The following is a 17,984-nucleotide window of genomic DNA, read 5'->3' on the forward strand; positions in this document are numbered from 1 at the left end:
CTCAGGATTCTGTCCACCAGCAGACAGTTCAGGCTATCAACCGGCTGGAGACAAAAACCTACAGCACTCAGAACTGTTCTGGCTCACAGCGCCACCGGGGGGCCTGGGGATCGGCCAGCAGCTCCAACTCCAGCCCCGTCTGTGCCATCTGCCTGGAGGAATTCCAGGATGGACAGGTGTGGGAGGAAGGGTGCTGCATCTGCAGGCTTAGCTGCCTTTGTATTGCTGGTTTATCTACAAATGTCTGCTTGTTTTGTTCCATCCCAGCATCTTAGGATCATCTCCTGTGCTCATGAGTTCCATAAGGCCTGTGTGGACCCGTGGCTGCTGCAGCACCGGACATGCCCTCTCTGCATGCACAACATCATGGGTGAGGCTGAGCATCCTTCATTTTTAGTTTTCGTGTGATACATGTACAGATATATCATTTTGCCAGTACTATTGTTTTCTTTTACAGTACATTACTTACAGGGTATTTAAGTTGTATTGACATGGTCCTTTTTTGTACGTAAAATATCGTTTCTGAGTAATCGCTCTCTCCTTACAAATGGTAAGTACCATAAAATACACCGTAACTTAACATGTAAATGTCTCATACATTACATGGTACTGTCTGTGTACATACTCTGATGTCATTAATAGTAAATATCACAAAAACACAACACAATAAAGTACAACATAAGTACTATATAAATACCTTTCCTGTTACATCTGCTAAATACCATGAAACACACATAAACCTATTAGGTAAGTAGATAAAGGTTCTGGGTACTTCTTCACATTATTTCTAATGTAGAGTCTGTTTACTTACTATTTGTTAAACATGGTAAATACCAAAAATCATACAATAAGTTAACAAGTACATTTAAGGTACCTACCCTGCCCTTACATGTAACAAGTACCACAAGAGACACATTAACTCACAACAATGGGTGCTACAAAAATACCCAGTAGAACCAAATAAAAACACCTAAATACACGGTATCACATAAGTACCCGGTAGGTGCCACGCAAAAACCCACCCTGTAAGTAGAGTTCTGTAAAAGGAAACATTACTGTTTACCATCAACAGCTGGTTCTTTTTTAAACACTTCAGAGATGGAATATGATCTTTTTTGTCTAAATTCTCACGACTGTCCTTGCTGTGGTCCACAGGAACCGAGCGCCAGGCTCAGAGGAACAGAGCCCAGCAGAACTCAGAGCAAAGCCAGGGCTTCCTGCACTCTCAGCCTTACAGTAACCCTCAGCACCACCCCTTTCCCCAACATGCCATCCCCTTCTCCATGAGGCCCCTTTACCCCCACGGGCTCTCTGGACCTTATCCTAATCTGGGCCACTACAGCGGCTCCTCTCCTATGGACACTCAGACTCTACATTTCCTCAGCAGTAGGCAGCTGGGTGCAGGCTGTGGATACCACCACCCTGCAGAGGTTCCTGGGAGGCCGCACAGAACTGGAGGCAGCTGCAGGACCCCCACTCACCACTACACCCCTCGGCGGTCCTGCCACAACTACCGCTCCTTCTGTCCAGCTCAACGCAGTGCATCAAGCTCCAGACTGCAACACGCCATCTCTGTCACACCTCAGAGCAGGGGGGTGGCAGCCCGCAGCCGGCAGGACGAGGCCAGCTGTTCAGGGGGCAGCTACCACACAGACCGGAGTGGGTACTTTCCCGATGGGCCGGCCAGTGACTCCAGCTCAGGACCCTGCCACGGCTCTTCCAGCGATTCAGTTCTCAACTGTACTGATGTCTCTCTGCAGGGAGTTTATGGGAGTTGGTCCACCTTCCGCAGTTCTCTGAGTAGCGACTATGACCCTTTTGTGTATTACGGGCCGGGTGCTGGGCGGCTTCCGAACACAAACAGCCCTGAGGTGAGTTCTCAGGTCCGGCCCAGGTCTCTGGATTCTGTGGTGAACAAGGCCGGCTCTCCTGAAGAGCAGCCACAGACTGTTTCCATCCACTACCACCGGCACCGACACCACCACTACGAGGAGGGGGAACACAGCCAGGGCCCGAACAGAGGCTCCGATGAGGAGCAGGGGGCTGGCGCTGCTGCTGCAGCACCTCTCTCTGCCCTCATCAGGGACAAAGACTCTCCTGTGTGTCCCCCAAAGAACAGCTCATGCCACTGCCTCAAACCAGAACCCACTGGTGGGCTTAGTCCTGGGACTGAATGTCAGGACCATGACCCCAACTGCCCCTCGGTACCTCCTGTCCTTGTGTCCCCAATCCCTCTAAAGCTTCAGTCCCACTGCTGCCACCAGAGTCACGGACACCTCCATGCTCCTCAGGGGCGGTTGGGGGGCTGTCTGCTCGATGGTCCCTCTGTCCACTTCCACCAGAGCTTAGATCTGCAGGATGACCGCAACATCCACATCCACTACGGCGAGGGTCCAAGCTTCTGCTGCTCCCCCCCTGAGCTGCACCCTGCCCTGCTCCCTGTGCCTCTCATTCTGGACTCTGGAGGAATGGAGGACTGGCCGTGCTGTGCAGGAACGCATGTTGTGTGGCAGAAACAGGTGCAGCAAGCCCACTCAGAGCCTCAGCTTGTGGGGGCTGGGATCCCTATGGACAGAACGCCATGTAGGTTCCACCAGGGGCCGGCTGGCGACCACAGCACAGACTTTTGTTCATACTTCCCATCATTACACAGCAATCAGGGTGGGTATCACTCTTTGGATACTTTATTTTTGGTCAGAATTGACATTGTTTCCCAGATTTAAAAACACTTGCTGTGGAGGGTGTGTCTGAACATTGTCTAAAAAGCTCATTTGGGAGGTTTTCCACCAGCAGCTGAAGTGGTGAAGCTTAAAGACTAACAAGCATCTTTGAATTAAAATGATGCATTTTTTAGCCAAAATCCAGAATCCTTTGTCGTTTTCTAGGACATAGTTTCTGCAGAGCAGCAGGGGTTCATTAGAAATTCACCTCTAAGCTGTGGGTGGGACTGCTAGCGCCCCTCTTCCCATCGCCCATCTGTTGACACTCTCTCCAACTAGCTTGCAGCTCCTCACCCTCCCAAACTCACATTGTCGGTGCAATAAAAATGTCGAGCAATTTTGGGGCTATCCAGCTATTAATGTAAATGTTCTTTATGCATGTCCATCATCAGAAAAATGCCACAAGAACATGTTAATAACAACAAAAACTCAATTTTCATCAGCGTGGATCTTTAAAAAAAAACAACACTTTTTTTTTGCATTTTAATGACTTTTCTAAGGATTTGCCTCTATGGAATTTGTTTCTTTTTCTTGATTACCAAGAGTGAGATTCTTAGTGTCAGAGCTGTGCAGCACCATGGCAGTAACGGATCCCCTTGAATCAGCCAAAAGCTCCATCAGAGCTCCACTACACAAACAAGCCATGGAATAATTGGGGATTATGTGTGTCGATGCCAGTGTCTTTGGTTTCCTCTGCTTTGCGTCACAGCTTGAGTGTGACTCAGCTGCTCTTGTGTCCGCAGGATCAGAGGAGGAGTCTGGGGTGTAATGGCTCCCGCTGCCACACAGGAGTCCGAGCGGAAAAGCCTCTCCTCGGATCGCATTTCTTCTTGGAATTCCAGCAGCAATTGTTCTGACGGCGTCTCAGCTGTCCGCAGAAGATCTCCGATTGCCAAGATAAAAATCTTTATTTTGGAGTAACCCTAAACCTTCTGCGATATCTGATAAGAGTTCACACTTAATGATTTGCTGGTGTGAAAGACGCAGTGTTTAATGGGGAAACAACTGTTGCATCTCATCTGGGGGAGCACTCACCAGATTCCCATGCTCCCTGGTTTGGGCTGGCAAACGATCTTTGCGTACGGTGTTCATCCTGCATGAAGTGAGACTCCTGTCTCTGCGTCACACTCTGTAAAATAACTTGATTAAGGGTAAAGGTACGTCATATTTGTTTGCGTGATGTTTGCCTTCCTCCTGAGGCCAGCTTCGGCTAAGAACTGCTTTTCTCTCCAGCCTACCTCAGCTCAGATTTGAATCCCCCTCCCACAGGGGAGCCTTCAAAGGTACTGCTGTAGTGATTTCTTTCTCTCCCAAACATGTAGCACCCTTATACTCAGCAAAAAGGAACCACGTCAGCCTAGTTTGTACAAACGGAGAGAAAAAGATTCATGTGTCGCTTCCAAAGCAACCATCCATCTCTCGGGTTGTTGATCCCTTTGGGGGCTTGTTTTCATTATTTCAATAATGGCAGCTGTTTTGTTTCTGTTTGTTTTATAGAATTTTTTTTTCACTTTTCTAAAAACCTGGTCTGACTGAATAATGTTGTTGAAAGCTATACCTTATGTCATATTTCTTCCCGTGGAACAGTGGTCTCTTCAGAAGGATGACAGCCATACCCCCATTTCCCAAAAGTGTTCATTAAAGTGGCCTTCACATAAATAGCGCTTTATCCGTTGAGTCATGCCGGAGGGTTGATCAAATCAATCCTAAAAAAAAAAAATGAGATGAAAGTTGTGCCATGAAAGCTGGGCTTTTTCTGCCTTACAGACTGAATAAGCTGAGATCAGATACAAGGATTCTGTTTGATTTGCCTCAGAGAAAATGTGAAGACCCTTTAAGTGGCAGTCAGACTGCAGCGGGCGCAAGGCGGCAGTGTAACCCAGTAGCACTTACTCAACCCTTCACAGGATGTGCCTTATTCACTCAGACTAAATCAGGAAGCTCCCAACACACCGCTCTTACCTGTTGAACCAAAGAAACAAATGTGTGTGTGTGTGTGTGTGCCGTGCCTTTGTTTCCTGCTCTGCCTTGTCCTTTGAGCCTGTCACTAATAGTACACTAACATGCTAAAATGAAAGTGCAAACATTTTGCTGAGGGTCTTGTGGAAGCTGCTTCTGCAGTCTGTCTTTCTCATACCTCACTCTAAATCTTCAGCTACAGCATGAGGGCCTCTTTTTTATTTTTTTTATTCCCATACAGTCCCAAAAACTCAAATAGACATGACTGAATATTAGCAGCACTTTGGCTCCAGATTTTTTTTAATAAAAGGAAAAAAGAAATCATGTAATATTATTGTAAACAACCCCCCCCCAAAAAAAAAAAATAAATAAAAAAAATCAGCAACAGGTGGAAAGTAGCATTTAAACACCATCCGGTGGGATTACGTCCTTTTCATCACGTCGGTCTTGGTTTTGTTTGGCAAGAATTAACAGTTCAACCTTTTTTTCCTCCTCTTTTAATATTTTCTAATAGAGAAAAGAAATAAAAATCCTTTCTGAACGTGAAGGGATCTGTCAGTATATTTTGGATACTTTGTGTACAAAAAGAGAACAACAAAACGAAAATTAAATAGTGTTTAGTGTATTTTATATATAATAGACATTTCAAAACAGTGACATGACACTAATATATTTATTTACTAATATATTTATCCATTTTGTCCAGGATTGAAAGAATGGTTTCTGTATAGACTGAATGTTTCTGTATTGAAACTAACAGGTGCCATTGCAATGTATCTGCCTTACTTCATTCCAATTATATGCAAATAAATTATTTTGAAATAATATCAAAACTTGTGATTTTCTTTTACGTGTTTTGGATGCATATTAGCAAATAAATGTTTGCAAATTAATTTGGGTTGAAATAAATCCAAGCTGACTCTGGATGGAGTCTGGATGCAGATTCACAGGATCAAATTCGTTTTTTAAATCTGGGGAGCAAAAAGGAGACACGCCATCAATATTTTAAGTATAGTTGAAAACCCATAAATAGCTTTATTTAATTAGTTAATTAGACTTTTTTATTTATTTATTTTAGGTACCATCAATTGTCAGCGGCCAAAAATAAAAAACCTAAAAGTAAAAAAAAAAAAATAGCAGTTCAATTTGAGCCGAATGGATCTCCAGGGTTAAAAACATCTTTAGAAATGATGGGCCACTTGGTTAGATTTGAACTGATTTCTACAGCTTCCCTTACCCACGAGGTGTAATGAATTGATTCTACATTTCTGGCTCCAACGTGACGGCGTCCATATCACGAAAAAAGGGGGACTGAATTGACTTGGAGACGGAAGTAAAACGATTTTCTATGGGTGACGTCATACTCACTCAGTCTGGTTCTCCTTTACCGTTCTGCGAGGAGGACCAGATTTGGTGAGGGGAAAATGTGTGAGCGCCAACCAGTCAGCCTGCATCCTGTGACCCTTTCTAATAACAATAAATGCAAACAAACCATTTAATGGACATTTTATTGCAATGGGATACTTTTCATTACTTTGCTTTGAACAGAAATACACCAAAATTATTACCAAATGAATTACAAAATAATTACAGTGATTTTCATATCTAAATGCCAGACAAGAAAAAGTATGTCTGAGAAAAAAAACTTTCGTCAACATTAAATCTGGGGTCGTGTGTAATGTTGCACATTATTTATTATTATTTTCTAACTGTAAACTTCTAAATTGAAATGATGTGAAAAGGGAAAAGAGCACAAATAGTTATCTTTTTCAAGTGTGGATCACAGAAACAAATAAACCGGTTCCTCTAGGCTGTGAAGGTCAGGTGGCCACAGGCTGCCTCTACAACGGTTTATAACATAATTTAGCCAACCACAATCAAGAAGTTGTGGTTCTTAGAAAGGGGCCACATATGACGGGAGTCTGCGGGCCAGTAAATATTTGAACACGGGACACATTTCCCCCCCGAGCCGCACTTTGGACATGCCATAGAGTCAAAGCTTATGATGACCAAAGCTTATTTTAGCAGCCTAAATAGCACAGCCATAAGGTGAGCTTTTTCAGACATTAATCCACAAACAGTTACCTAACTTTTAAACCTCAGTCTCTCAAATTCACCAAACAAACAACATAAAAATGAGTGTATTTATCAAGACAAACTGAACCTTCCTCTCTCTGTAAATGCTTGAATTGTGTGATCTGTGTTGATCACTGCTAAAATGTTCCCTGCAGACTTGAAGCCAGGGTGTGAGTCTGGCAGCAGCTTTCAGAGCATCAGTAAAAAGCTTTGGTCTCTCCTTTGGGTGTCACCGCGGTGAGGTTGCCCCTGGCATCCTGATCCTTCTCAATGGCCTCAAAAAGAGACTTGAAGTTTCCTGCCCCAAAGCCCTGGAAAGAGAACAGACATTTTGGTTCATTCATTTGTCTGGGAGGTGACGTTAGAAGGGTTTGATCACAGGCTGAGGTTAAACAACGTCTTGAGGGTTCCTTGATAAAAATACACTTTGAAAATTAATAATAGAGACATGTCCATAGGTACTGATAGAATGACTGTTGGTAATTTATCTTACAAGTCTTTGCTGTGGTTCAGACTTTCACTTTCATGCAGGTCGTCCACATGTGTTGACGCTGCAGAGCAGCAGGGAGCGCTTGCTCGGACAAGCAAAAGGAGTGCAGGGACTCATAAATGATGTGCCACAGGGTGCAAACCAATCCACAGATCCCCCCTGCTGGTGAGCAGCAAGCCTTTCATCTTTCATCTGTGATGGATTTAATGAGCTTTTACAAGTGGGCTCGTCTTCTGCACTTCACACTGGGTGGGAGCAGGAAACAGGTGTTCAGGCAGCCCTGATTCTTGACGGTGGCAGACGCAGGAAAAAAAGGCTTATGGGACTGTAAATGAAGCCAGTCAGCATTCTAATACCCCAGGACCAGAAAGCCATACAAAGATTTTACTATTGACATAACCTCCTACATAATTCAATTTTAAAGTTAATGCAGATTTGAATAAATTAAAAGAACTAACTGGGATTATTTGACCAATGAATTAATCAATTTGCTTTAATTAGGTTTATTTAAAAAGCATGATATTTTACAAACAGGAAATATATTTAACGTAATTTTTATGGATTCGTGTTTGGATTTGTTCTTTATTTTCTGATGAAGTATTAGTGAATGAAGTAGAGAAGATGCAGGTTTTTTAATGTTACGCCCTTATAAAACATACAATGAAATTATAGTCTGAATAGTACAGGATGGACTTCATTTCTTTAGATCTTTTTAAAAATTGAATTTGATTTTCAACATTAAGTCTGAGCATCTATTATTGAGGTAAAACAATAAAAAAAAAAACTTTTACATGTTGGTAGATAAAATGCAAAGTTTGAAACAAAGTTACAAATCTTTTAAAGAGAATGAATGGTAAAAATGTTATTTTTGAATGAAAGATTGAATTGATTAGTGCTGTTAATGTTTCCTTTTCCCCCCAAATTTTAAAATAAATAATAAACGATTTTCTTACCTATATAAATATATTTTACAGTCTACAATTTACTTTCTTGTTGTAGAGAGGAAATATTAGCACTCACAGCGATGCGTAGAGGTTTAACAGGGGAACATTTTGAAATGAAAGGGTGCACACATTTGTTTTTAAAGCAACGACATAATGCAATTTTAAAAGCTCTCATTTGGTTTAGAAACAAATTCCTCCAAATTGCAAATACTTACAATTCCAGTTTATATTCCTGCGGGCTAAGGCCAGTTTGATTCATATCATCAATCCTTGTAAAAATGTTAATCTTGTACAGCTTTGCCACCTTTTATGTGTTTGTGTGTATTTATATTATGTGTATTATTAATTTTGCAGTTATTTATTCATGTTTTTGGGATGATGTAATTACTAGACATTTTTTACTGCAGAATCTACTAAAATTGGTATCAGATTAGGTTAGTTGCCCAGCCAGAAATGAATTCCTCTGGCCTCACAGAGGGTTAGCCCGGCCACGAACTGATGTAAAACTGGTCACAACAGAGACGGGAACGACCTTTGAACCCCTGAGGAGTGACTCACAAAGTGGTTTTTCCTTTGTATGACCTCCAAGAAGAGGGTTGGTCTGTCCTGCACAGGCTTGGTGAAGATTTGAAGAAGGTAGCCTTTGTCATCAAAATCTACCAAGATTTTCAGCTCCTATAAAGCAAACACAGGTTAAGGCCGTGTCACACAGCCACTATGTTCATTTTGCACCTATTGCACAAATGAAAATTGGTCATACCTAAATGTATGTGGAAAAGTGAGAAAAGTTGTGGTCTTTAGATGAAATATTCACAGATGCATCACGAATAAACCACGCAAAGAACACGTAAATCAACATAGAACATGAACTGTGCGTGATCATTGCACTTGTTTACATGCAAATCTTTAGTGATTCGTGCATCAATCATGTAATTTTAACATGATATGCGCATGTACCACTGAAGTGAAACATTGATGGTACATGCGTGAAAAGTCCGTTTGACAGATGCGGACATACCTGTGATGGTCTTGGAAAGCCACAAATTTGCATATGCATCTAGCAAAAATCACGCACAATTGTGTAAGATTTATGTAATAATTGTGTATAAACTACATAGACTACGCATAAAATTCGTAATTCTTAACTGACCAAACATTGTGGAATCTGAATTTACGTAAAGACCCGTCGGCAAAAACCCTCAACGGACATCTGCGCACATCAACGAAGGACGAACGCAAGAAACACATATGAATTACATTACGCATGTATAATGAAAGACCGAAATTTCATACATGGAAAATGCGCAAAAATGTACGTGGTGGCTGCCTGTAAATAACATAGGAGGTCTCAAACAAATGTTCAGTTCTAAAAATCCGGTTAGAAAGAACAGTCCCCACCTGTAAGCGGTCAAGGTCCTCGTCCACCTTAAAGTTGGCGGCTTTGAGTTTCTTTCGAAGGGATTCGTAATACGATTCAGGCGCTGAGAGGAACTCCATCCCTCTTTCCCGAAGGTTCACAATCTGTGATCATTTGAAATACAGATACAGAGAGTATTCAGAATGTATTCTGCAACAATTAAGAAAATGGTTGATCAGAAGATGCTCACGGCCTGAATTATGTTGGATGTGTTGAGGGCAATATGCTGAACACCTGGTCCACCATTATAATCAACATATTCCTGACAGGAGAGAAACCGGACACTGAGTACAAATCTAAAGCAGATCCTCCCAATCTGCTGGATTAATGTCACCCAGGAAACGGCCCACCTGGATTTGTGACTTCTTTTTCCCCATGGCAGGTTCATTGATGGGCATCTTAATAGTTTCTTCATAGTTGGTCACCACGATGGACCTTAAAGCGCTGTACTGTGTGTGAATCTGTTTGTCATCGATTGACCAGAATCGGTGGAACATCAGACACTTCTGATACCTACAATTTAAAAACCATACATCAGACTGCAGCTCTAAAAACAAGAGCAGCAGTCATTGCAGCCTCAGGCCTGCGCCTGCGTCTGCGTCTGCGTCTGCGTCGGTCCAGTGTTTGGAGGGGAATTTCACACACAGGAGTCTTACCAGTCTGAAACTGGCACCATCTGGTCATCTGGCTGGTTTCCCACAATGTGATCGATGAATTTCAAACCTGCTGGTGGACTAATGCAGAAACAAAAGCATGGGTCAACTTTCACACCATCTAGGTTATTAAAAAAAATTGAAACTCTCTTGCAAACAACATGAGGTCATAGTGTGTCACAGGCAGATTTGAGATTGAAATTGTATTTTCTCTTTCAATTTAAAATATTTTAGGACAATTTTTAGGAGATAATCAGCTTTATTAACTGTAGGACCAACAACATGTTGGCAGGACATTGCATAAGGTCCACATAAATGTAGTGATATCTGCATGCCTGAGGGATCAGATTGTCTATAAGTATTTATTATATTTTATTACCCATCACCCCCACTCTTGTGTGAATTCATGAGCTTGTGCACAGCAATGGTTAAGATATTTAAATCCCTTTTATTCTATCCTGGAAAACCGTTTTCAAACTTTTCAACATTTCAAAGTTTGATGTAAAATCATTATTATTATTATTGTTAATGTTTTTCCTAAAACAGACGCTCTGTTTTCTGTCTCCCTGCTGAGGCAGCTGCTAACAAACCTTCTCCTGTCTCACAACAGATGTTCCAGTATTTCTCTTTTCTTTTTCTCTTTTCTGTCCTCTTAGCTACCTACCTGTTACATCAGATGGTAAATAGACTCTGATAAGTAAGAGGCAACTTGCACAGCAGGAGGATTAAATGAAAAATCCTTTGATTTTGTTTGTTGGTCACTTTTTCAAGTCCAGCTGGGTCAATTTGGCCTCATTGGAATGATCTGGGTTATATTGAATGAAAGCAAATGCAATAAGTCTCCCGTTGTTTGTCTTTGTGCCTCTTCAACAGCCAAATTGGCGCTCTTCAGCCCATCCTTCATCCATGAACTGAGTATGATTTGAATCACATGTCTTTATTACTGTCATTGCTTCCACTGTGTCTCGTGTCTAGACCTTAATCCCAACCAGAGTCAAATTTTTTAGGCGTATGAGTAAATGACAAACATGTCTTACGAAGGATATAAAAATGTGTCTAATACTGCAATCATTTTTTATATTCATGCCAATGATTTTTAAACACAGTGGATGTTTTGTGTCGTTTTCTGTGTTGTTTTTTTTACTGGATTTGATTAATACTATTAAGTATTTCATAAATCTATATTGGATTGCAAGCTCCCATTAAAAATTCAAAAGCGGGAAGAATTTTTTTTCTTTTTGGAGCATTAACATGTTTTTGGACTCACAGTTTGGGTAACAGAGGATCCCTGAAGAGGGGCTCTTTGTAGTCTGGCAGAAAAAGGCCTTTATAGGGTCCAAGGTACTCAATGAGCGTGTGGGTTGTGTCTCCATACTAGAACAAAACATTTTCACGTCATCCTTCATTTCTACTTTCTTCTGTACATTTACCAAAGGCTTTCAAACATGAGTCACCCTTTTTGTACCGTTTGAATCACGCCATATTTAACCCTCCCGTGGCTGTCCTGCTCCACCCATGGCTCCTTGACAATCACAGCTCCTCGCTCCTTGGCCATCTGCCAATGAAGAGACAGGGATTTGTTTGAGAAAACAGCACAAAAACAATCCCTTCTACCTTCAGAGAGCCCTCAGGTGGATGAAGAACGCATAGCTTCTTTATATTTATGGAGTGCTCATCCTGACTGGTTCTGTAACTCTGCAGCTATCTGACAGTCAACAGAGAAAGCTCATGCAGGCCTCCAGTCTGACCTTGAGGGAGGTGAAACGGTGAACTTCAGCAGACTGCTGGTCTGTTTGCCTCTATTTCACAACACATATGTGTGATGAGTGTGCGGTGTGTCTCAGATGTTTACCCCCATTCGATGACCTTAGCTACTACATATGATTTCATCCATCTTCAGAACCCACTATATCCCTGTAAGGGTCACGGGGTTGCTGGAGCCTATACCAGCTATTGTTGGATGAAGGCGGGGTACAACCTGAACGGGTTGCCAGTGGGTGGCAAGGATAAACGCTCTCTCACATGCACACCTAGGGGCAATTTAGAGATACCGATTAACCTATGAAGCATGTTTTTAAACGTGCACGAGGAGAACATTCCAACTCCACAGAAAAAGGACCCAGCCAGGATTTGAACCAGGACTTTTTGCTTTGAGAGTGCTAACCACTCCACCACTACTGTGCACCTTACTGTATGTGATTTATGAATAAAAATAATTAGAGGAAATAAGTGAGTTTAAGTGAAGTGATGATTCTAAACCGTGACTTCAACATTGCATTGTTTAATCAACATCAGCAGTTACCCAACATGTTGAAACAAGGAGGGAAATGAACTCGACTTTAGTGCAGCTTCTCAGCTGCATGGACTTTGCTTTGTGATGTTTGTTTTTGGTCCTTTTGCTTTTTTTTTTAACTGAATCTATATTTCTTCACTCATGTGATAACCTGAAAAATGCAAAAAATGTCTTTATGAATTCCAATCTAAACCAGATTTCAGTTATTTTAATAACTTTCCCAACTCCTACTGTAACTTTACAGATCTGAAGTGTGTTTCTGTGTTTTTTAATGTGTCCCATGGATAAAAATACTACAGTAGGAGCCGGTAAAATGGAGACTTTTGCCCAACTTAAGCTCAACCCCACTAACTAGTATGTCATTTACCTTGACTAAGAAGTCACAGTCCTCCACTTTGAAAGCGATGTCTTTGACCGCGTCTCCGTGTTTGATCAAGTGCTCCCCCATCTCTGGAAGAGGATGAAAGCCCGCTTACTGTAATTCATCTCTGAGATGGCTTTCGTGTACCGATGAGGTAAACTTACCTTCGTTTCCAGGATTTAATGGAGACTGAAACTGAAAAATGATCTGTGTAGGAGAAGCAGAGTGTTATGTTTTTTACGCATAATTCATCATTCACCCAAATGGAAATCCAGACCTTGTCCTGTCGGATGACGTGAGACACCATCTCACGGGTGCCGGTCTCTAAACCCTTGTACGCCAGAGGTTCAAAGCCCATCTTATCACAGTAGAATGAGGCTGCCTGCAAAGTGATCAGACTTCAGATTCTCTATGGTGCAAATCAATCTCAGCTGACAGATTTACCTGTATGCAGTCTCACCTGCTTTGCGTTGCCAACCCAAAAGGTGACATGATGGAAACTTATAAACTTTCCTCTTGGAGGCTGGAAGTTCAACAGAAATATTTCATGTTCTTAGATATTTGAAGACTATTGCATATTGACTGGAGGGGTTTGGGCCTTCTGCACAACAAGGGCATCCATCAATTGAAGATATGCACCCAGAAAGACAGAGAAACTGAACCTCACCTTCTCCCCTTTATCTGTATAGCTTGTCTAAAAAGAAAAATGAGAACCCAACATTATTTTATGCTCGACATTAAAGCCTCAGGTTGAATTTCAGCTCTAGAAGCAGCTGGTCCCATGATCCCTCGGCTCAGGGACGATCCAGCATCAAACAACTCATGACAGCCAGCCGTAAAGGATCACAGGGAATTCTCTCACCATGTTGTCCGCAGGTGTCCGTTTAAAGAAAACAGGTTAAAAACCAGTGCTTGGTCTGAAACAGTTCAGACTACAAGTACTGACCCAATGACCAGCTGTGATTGGTCCACCAGGTTCAACACCCACCTGTCCACCTCCTCGCTTCCTATTACACTTAAACAAAGAAAGAAAAATCTGCAACAGTGTTCCGGGTTGTATTCTGAGACTTTCCTCTGAAAAACTGCTAGCACACAAGTGCATGAAGCCCTATTTTTTTGAGAAGCGACAAGGGGTGGAAGAGGGCAGATAATTAGATGTGGGGTGTTACCACATCTGGTACATTGTGCAAACCCTTCAATGGTAATATAATGTTTGTTTGTTTTTTTTACTAAGGAAATTTTTTAATAAAAAGTACAGTAAAGTAGTGTAAGATGCAAACATGTGAAAAAAATTTCCTAAAGCAAATTAAGGAATAAAACAGTTTCCTGTAGTCTTATTGTAAATAAATAAATAAATGGAGTCTGCTGATTGAAATGAAAAAATTTAAAAACTTTAAGTAGTCTAACTGTTTTTGAAAAATTCGGATTTTGTATTTCTAATTTTTTTATGGGCCAAATATATTGTCACGTCTTTTCCTTTAAAAGTATTTAATAAGTGGACTTTTCTTGAAAATTTTGTCTTGTGTATACAATATCTTCCCAAAATCATGATTAGGTTATACATGATTATATATGATTCATCAGAATGCAGATCAAGGAAAGAAAAAAAAGATCTCATGTTTTGATGATGTAATATATAATGTAATATGTAATATAATGTAATATTAAAAAATTGACACAATAGGACAATCCACAAAGGTATTTGATACTACTTGTAATGATAGATTTATATGGTAATAAAAATATTATATTTCATTTACTTTTTTTTCTTTTCGCATTGGAGAAAAACAACTGCATTCTCAGTTCTCACCAGCAGAGGGAGCCAAACTGCCAAGAATGAACCTTATATAGAACTAGAACTTTCTAAAAAAAAAAAAAAAAGGGAACTAGAACTTTCTGTATGCATGACAGGTTTGATATTACGGAAAGAAATTGCCAGATTTTTAAACTGTTAATAAAATATTACTAAACTATTTAGTTTTCTGATTTACTTTTATTTAGATCAGTAATATTTTCGATTGAGTCCAAATCAAAAAAGAAGGCTGAATATTTTGAATTACTGAAAACGATATATATGACTGAATCATTTATATAAATTGTTGCCCTTTTCTTCTAAAAGGCTGTGATTGGTCGCCATAGCGCGCAGTTTTTTTCGCTGCTAAAGCGCGCGCGCGCGTGTCATTCATTCTCTGACTTCTCGGCTGTTCTCTCCCGCCTTAAGATGTGAGCTTCCGCACGTACCGCGCCGTTTGTGTGCAGCCGTTTGTGCCGCGCTGTGATTTTCTATTGGTGCGCCTCGGCAGTCAAGTGATCGCTGATTGGTCAAACTGTGGGCGTGTGCGAGTCACTGTCTCGAGTTGTGTCAATTCTGATTGGCCGGAACGAAAACTATAACGTAATTGGTGGAGAGGGTTTTGCTTTCTTTGCCCCCATTGGCTGACGCTGTTTTAACCACACAAGAATGCGGAAGTCGAGTAGTGTACTGAGTCACCGTTGTGTCACCTGATTCTTTCTGAGTGAGTAACTCGATTCAGTTTGTTTAAACGCAGTAGGTTTTAGCAGATGTATGTAGTGTGACATGTTGTTTGTATGTCAGGATGCTTTTGTACTGGCGGCTCTTTTAGCTCCTTTCTCGGTTTCTGTGCTGTAAGAATTGTGTTCGCCAGCTTCTTTCAACATTGCTATCCGGCAGCTAGCATCCTGCCGGCCTTTCAAATATTGCACATCCTCAATGATAACAGGTTTCGGTTTGTTCAGCGGCCGTCTCTGGAAACGCCATGAAGCTGTAGAGGGGCTGTTGTCTACTTTCACTTTCACCCTATGGCTCTTGAAACTTTATCCTCTCGGTTCCTGTAGTTTACACCTGTTGGGTTGTCCGGTAACAAGACCACAGGATTCATTTGAGAACTGCCAGCTTCACTCCATTAAAAAAAAAGAAAAGAAAAACAACAACAACAACAAAAAAAAAACTCCTACTACAGGAAAAATGCCGTGGAGGTTTGTTGAATTATGTAAGTTGATTTCCAGTAAGGAGGAAGAGAAACTGGTTTTGCAGATATCCCCTGCTGTGATTTATTTTTAAATCATGGCATGAAGATCTGAGGTCTGTTTTAAACTCATCTTCAGCTTGGAATTTATTTAAGCTAAATGTTGTTGTAGTTAGTAGAGGTGCAATATTTCATTTTAACAATGATTTGCAACATATCATCTGTGGTTCTAGTCAATAAATATTGGTTCATTTTGAACGATCTGATTCACCCAAAATCAATCAAAATTATCATATTTTAAAACGTCAACCTGTCAAGTTCACCTGTTTGCTTGGATTATATGGATAAATCCTCTTCAGGGCTTTCCAAACCTGTTGTTTAAGAACTTTCTGATTTTAGTAACTTTAAGCACCAACCAAATTATTAAACATCAAATATTGAAAGACAAACATATTTCATCACCAAACTTTAATCCCCACGGGTGAAGTGTGTTCAATTGAAGTGATGTTCAGTTGCTGAAGGCCTCGCATGAACTTTATTAAAGACTCACTCTGATCATATTTTGATCTATTGTAAAAGCGTTCTCGGTGGTCTTTTAATCATGATTATGCCAATTTTAGGAAAAATCTATAGACCTCTGTTATTTTCTAGAACAAACTTTGTGCAGAGTAGCAGTAGTTTATTAGAAAGAGGGTTGTGGTGGGGACTGTTGACGCAGAAGTAAGCCTCCACTGAAATCCCATCATCCCCAGGTTTAAACTCTCTCCTGCTAGCTTACTGCCCCTCAAAACCCCAGGCTAACATCAGCGGAGCAACAGAAATGGCGATCAATAGTGGAACTATCCAGCTGTACAGATTTGATCCAGATTCCATCTCAGATGAGGACAATGAAGACAGTAATATATATATTTGTCTGTAAGTGGATGCAGCAGAATAGAGCTGAGCAGGGAGACTTTGCCCCGCCCATTTTAGTTGCTGTGTCACAGCTGAGAGCTTTTTCAAACTGCATTTTTTTTCATCTGTTCCTTATTCACCACAGTTTGATTAAATATTTCAATTGAAGTGGGTCTTTAAAACGATCTCGTTTTAACATAATTTTGTTTTTTGTGTTCAAATTTTGTACTATAGTGATTTTAATGGTTTATATGTGAAAAGAGTTAGGGGAAGGAAGGGCATCCGGCGTAAAACATTGCCAAGTTAACCATGCGACTCATTCTCGAGGGAGGGTTGTTTCGCTGTGGCGACCCCTGATGGGAGAAGCTGAAAGTGAAAGAAGATCTGTGAAAAGAGTTAAAACTTAGAAAATTAAAAATGAAGTGTCTGAGATAATCTGTAATGTTCCCAGCCCTGATTTCTGCATACTGGATCCTAAAACTCAAAGATTGCATATTTAGGCTGTATGAGCAAGAAACTGACATTATTGTATATTTTTAACATCGAGAGACTACATTAACAATGAGAGAGAAGACTGCAACAAATGTATGTCTTTATGCTTCCGCCTGGTTTGGTATTTGGCATACATTTTAGAGGATCTACTTTAATGCGCATTGACCAATACCCAATGTTGTGCTGGTGTCATATGATTGTGAATCAGGAGGCAGGAAGAGACACGCCAAATCACTCACATGCTTTAGAAAGCTGTTGGTTTTACCTGGAAGCCCTTCTATCATCACATTCTTTGCCAAAAAGATAACTCCCCTTTTGGATGTACACTTCTGATTTCCAGAAAAGATGTTTGCTGTTTCAACATGCAAGCTGTGGCTCACAGTGCACTGAGCTTCTCCATAAGTGGAGATGTTCCACTGAGAATTTGCTCTCTCAAGCTGGTGATCGTGAGCTTAGCAGAATGGTTTTCTGAAAGATTCATTTGAAGACATACTGAGTTTTTCTAATGTGTCATGTTTTGTTGTGCAAAAGTTGCAGTGAAGATTCTAATATTGTTGACAAAATGTTTATGAAAGTGTGCAAGAGAAAAATAAGCTAGTATAGAAAGTGCTGCCTTGTAATACTTTGTTATAGCACTATTCAGTATAGGAAATCCATACATATATATTGTTTGACAATGCCATTCTAGACACGCCCAA

The 17,984-nt window shown here is 40.9% G+C and overlaps 3 protein-coding genes across 5 annotated transcripts in view; 2 read left to right on the forward strand and 1 right to left on the reverse strand.

Annotated features, from left to right (window-relative positions):
• rnf43 (ring finger protein 43) overlaps positions 1 to 5,061 on the forward strand; it is a 98,018-nt gene extending 92,957 nt beyond the window's left edge. The window contains exons 6-9 of the mRNA XM_023962313.1: positions 6 to 176; positions 268 to 370; positions 1,156 to 2,661; positions 3,464 to 5,061. Coding sequence (XP_023818081.1) covers positions 6 to 176; positions 268 to 370; positions 1,156 to 2,661; positions 3,464 to 3,489 — 1,806 coding nt within the window. The 3' untranslated portion in view covers positions 3,490 to 5,061. The remainder of the gene's footprint in view (positions 1 to 5; positions 177 to 267; positions 371 to 1,155; positions 2,662 to 3,463) is intronic.
• A 1,107-nt stretch (positions 5,062 to 6,168) lies between these two features.
• On the reverse strand, positions 6,169 to 13,881 carry LOC101165831 (4-hydroxyphenylpyruvate dioxygenase). The gene is made up of 14 exons (XM_004076600.4): positions 13,776 to 13,881; positions 13,581 to 13,607; positions 13,374 to 13,436; positions 13,191 to 13,295; positions 13,078 to 13,120; positions 12,920 to 13,002; positions 11,725 to 11,814; positions 11,527 to 11,633; positions 10,263 to 10,340; positions 9,957 to 10,119; positions 9,797 to 9,868; positions 9,588 to 9,710; positions 8,748 to 8,864; positions 6,169 to 7,066 (listed from the first exon to the last, which is right to left on the reverse strand). The coding sequence occupies exons 1-14, from the start codon at positions 13,776 to 13,778 to the stop codon at positions 6,953 to 6,955; spliced, it is 1,188 nt and encodes a 395-aa protein (XP_004076648.1). The 5' UTR covers positions 13,779 to 13,881; the 3' UTR covers positions 6,169 to 6,952.
• A 1,443-nt stretch (positions 13,882 to 15,324) lies between these two features.
• mtmr4 (myotubularin related protein 4) overlaps positions 15,325 to 17,984 on the forward strand; it is a 44,228-nt gene continuing 41,568 nt past the window's right edge. For 2 of the 3 annotated variants that reach the window (XM_023962308.1, XM_020709036.2), the window contains exon 1: positions 15,325 to 15,429. The gene's annotated coding sequence lies outside the window, so the exon portion shown is untranslated. Of the gene's footprint in view, positions 15,430 to 15,451; positions 15,925 to 17,984 lie in introns of those variants that run through there. The other variant, XM_023962311.1, reaches the window with a different exon arrangement.

This window comes from Oryzias latipes, chromosome 14, assembly GCF_002234675.1.
Source record: "Oryzias latipes chromosome 14, ASM223467v1".
NCBI lineage: Eukaryota > Metazoa > Chordata > Actinopteri > Beloniformes > Adrianichthyidae > Oryzias > Oryzias latipes.

What these genes read in the sequence shown, in the direction of transcription:
- LOC101165831 (XM_004076600.4), bottom strand. An exon ending in ATTAAATCCTGGAAACGAAG is followed by an intron (nt 13,003 to 13,077) that starts GTAAGTTTACCT and finishes ATCCTCTTCCAG; the next exon opens with AGATGGGGGAGCACTTGATC. An exon ending in AAAAGAAGTCACAAATCCAG is followed by an intron (nt 9,869 to 9,956) that starts GTGGGCCGTTTC and finishes CTCTCCTGTCAG; the next exon opens with GAATATGTTGATTATAATGG.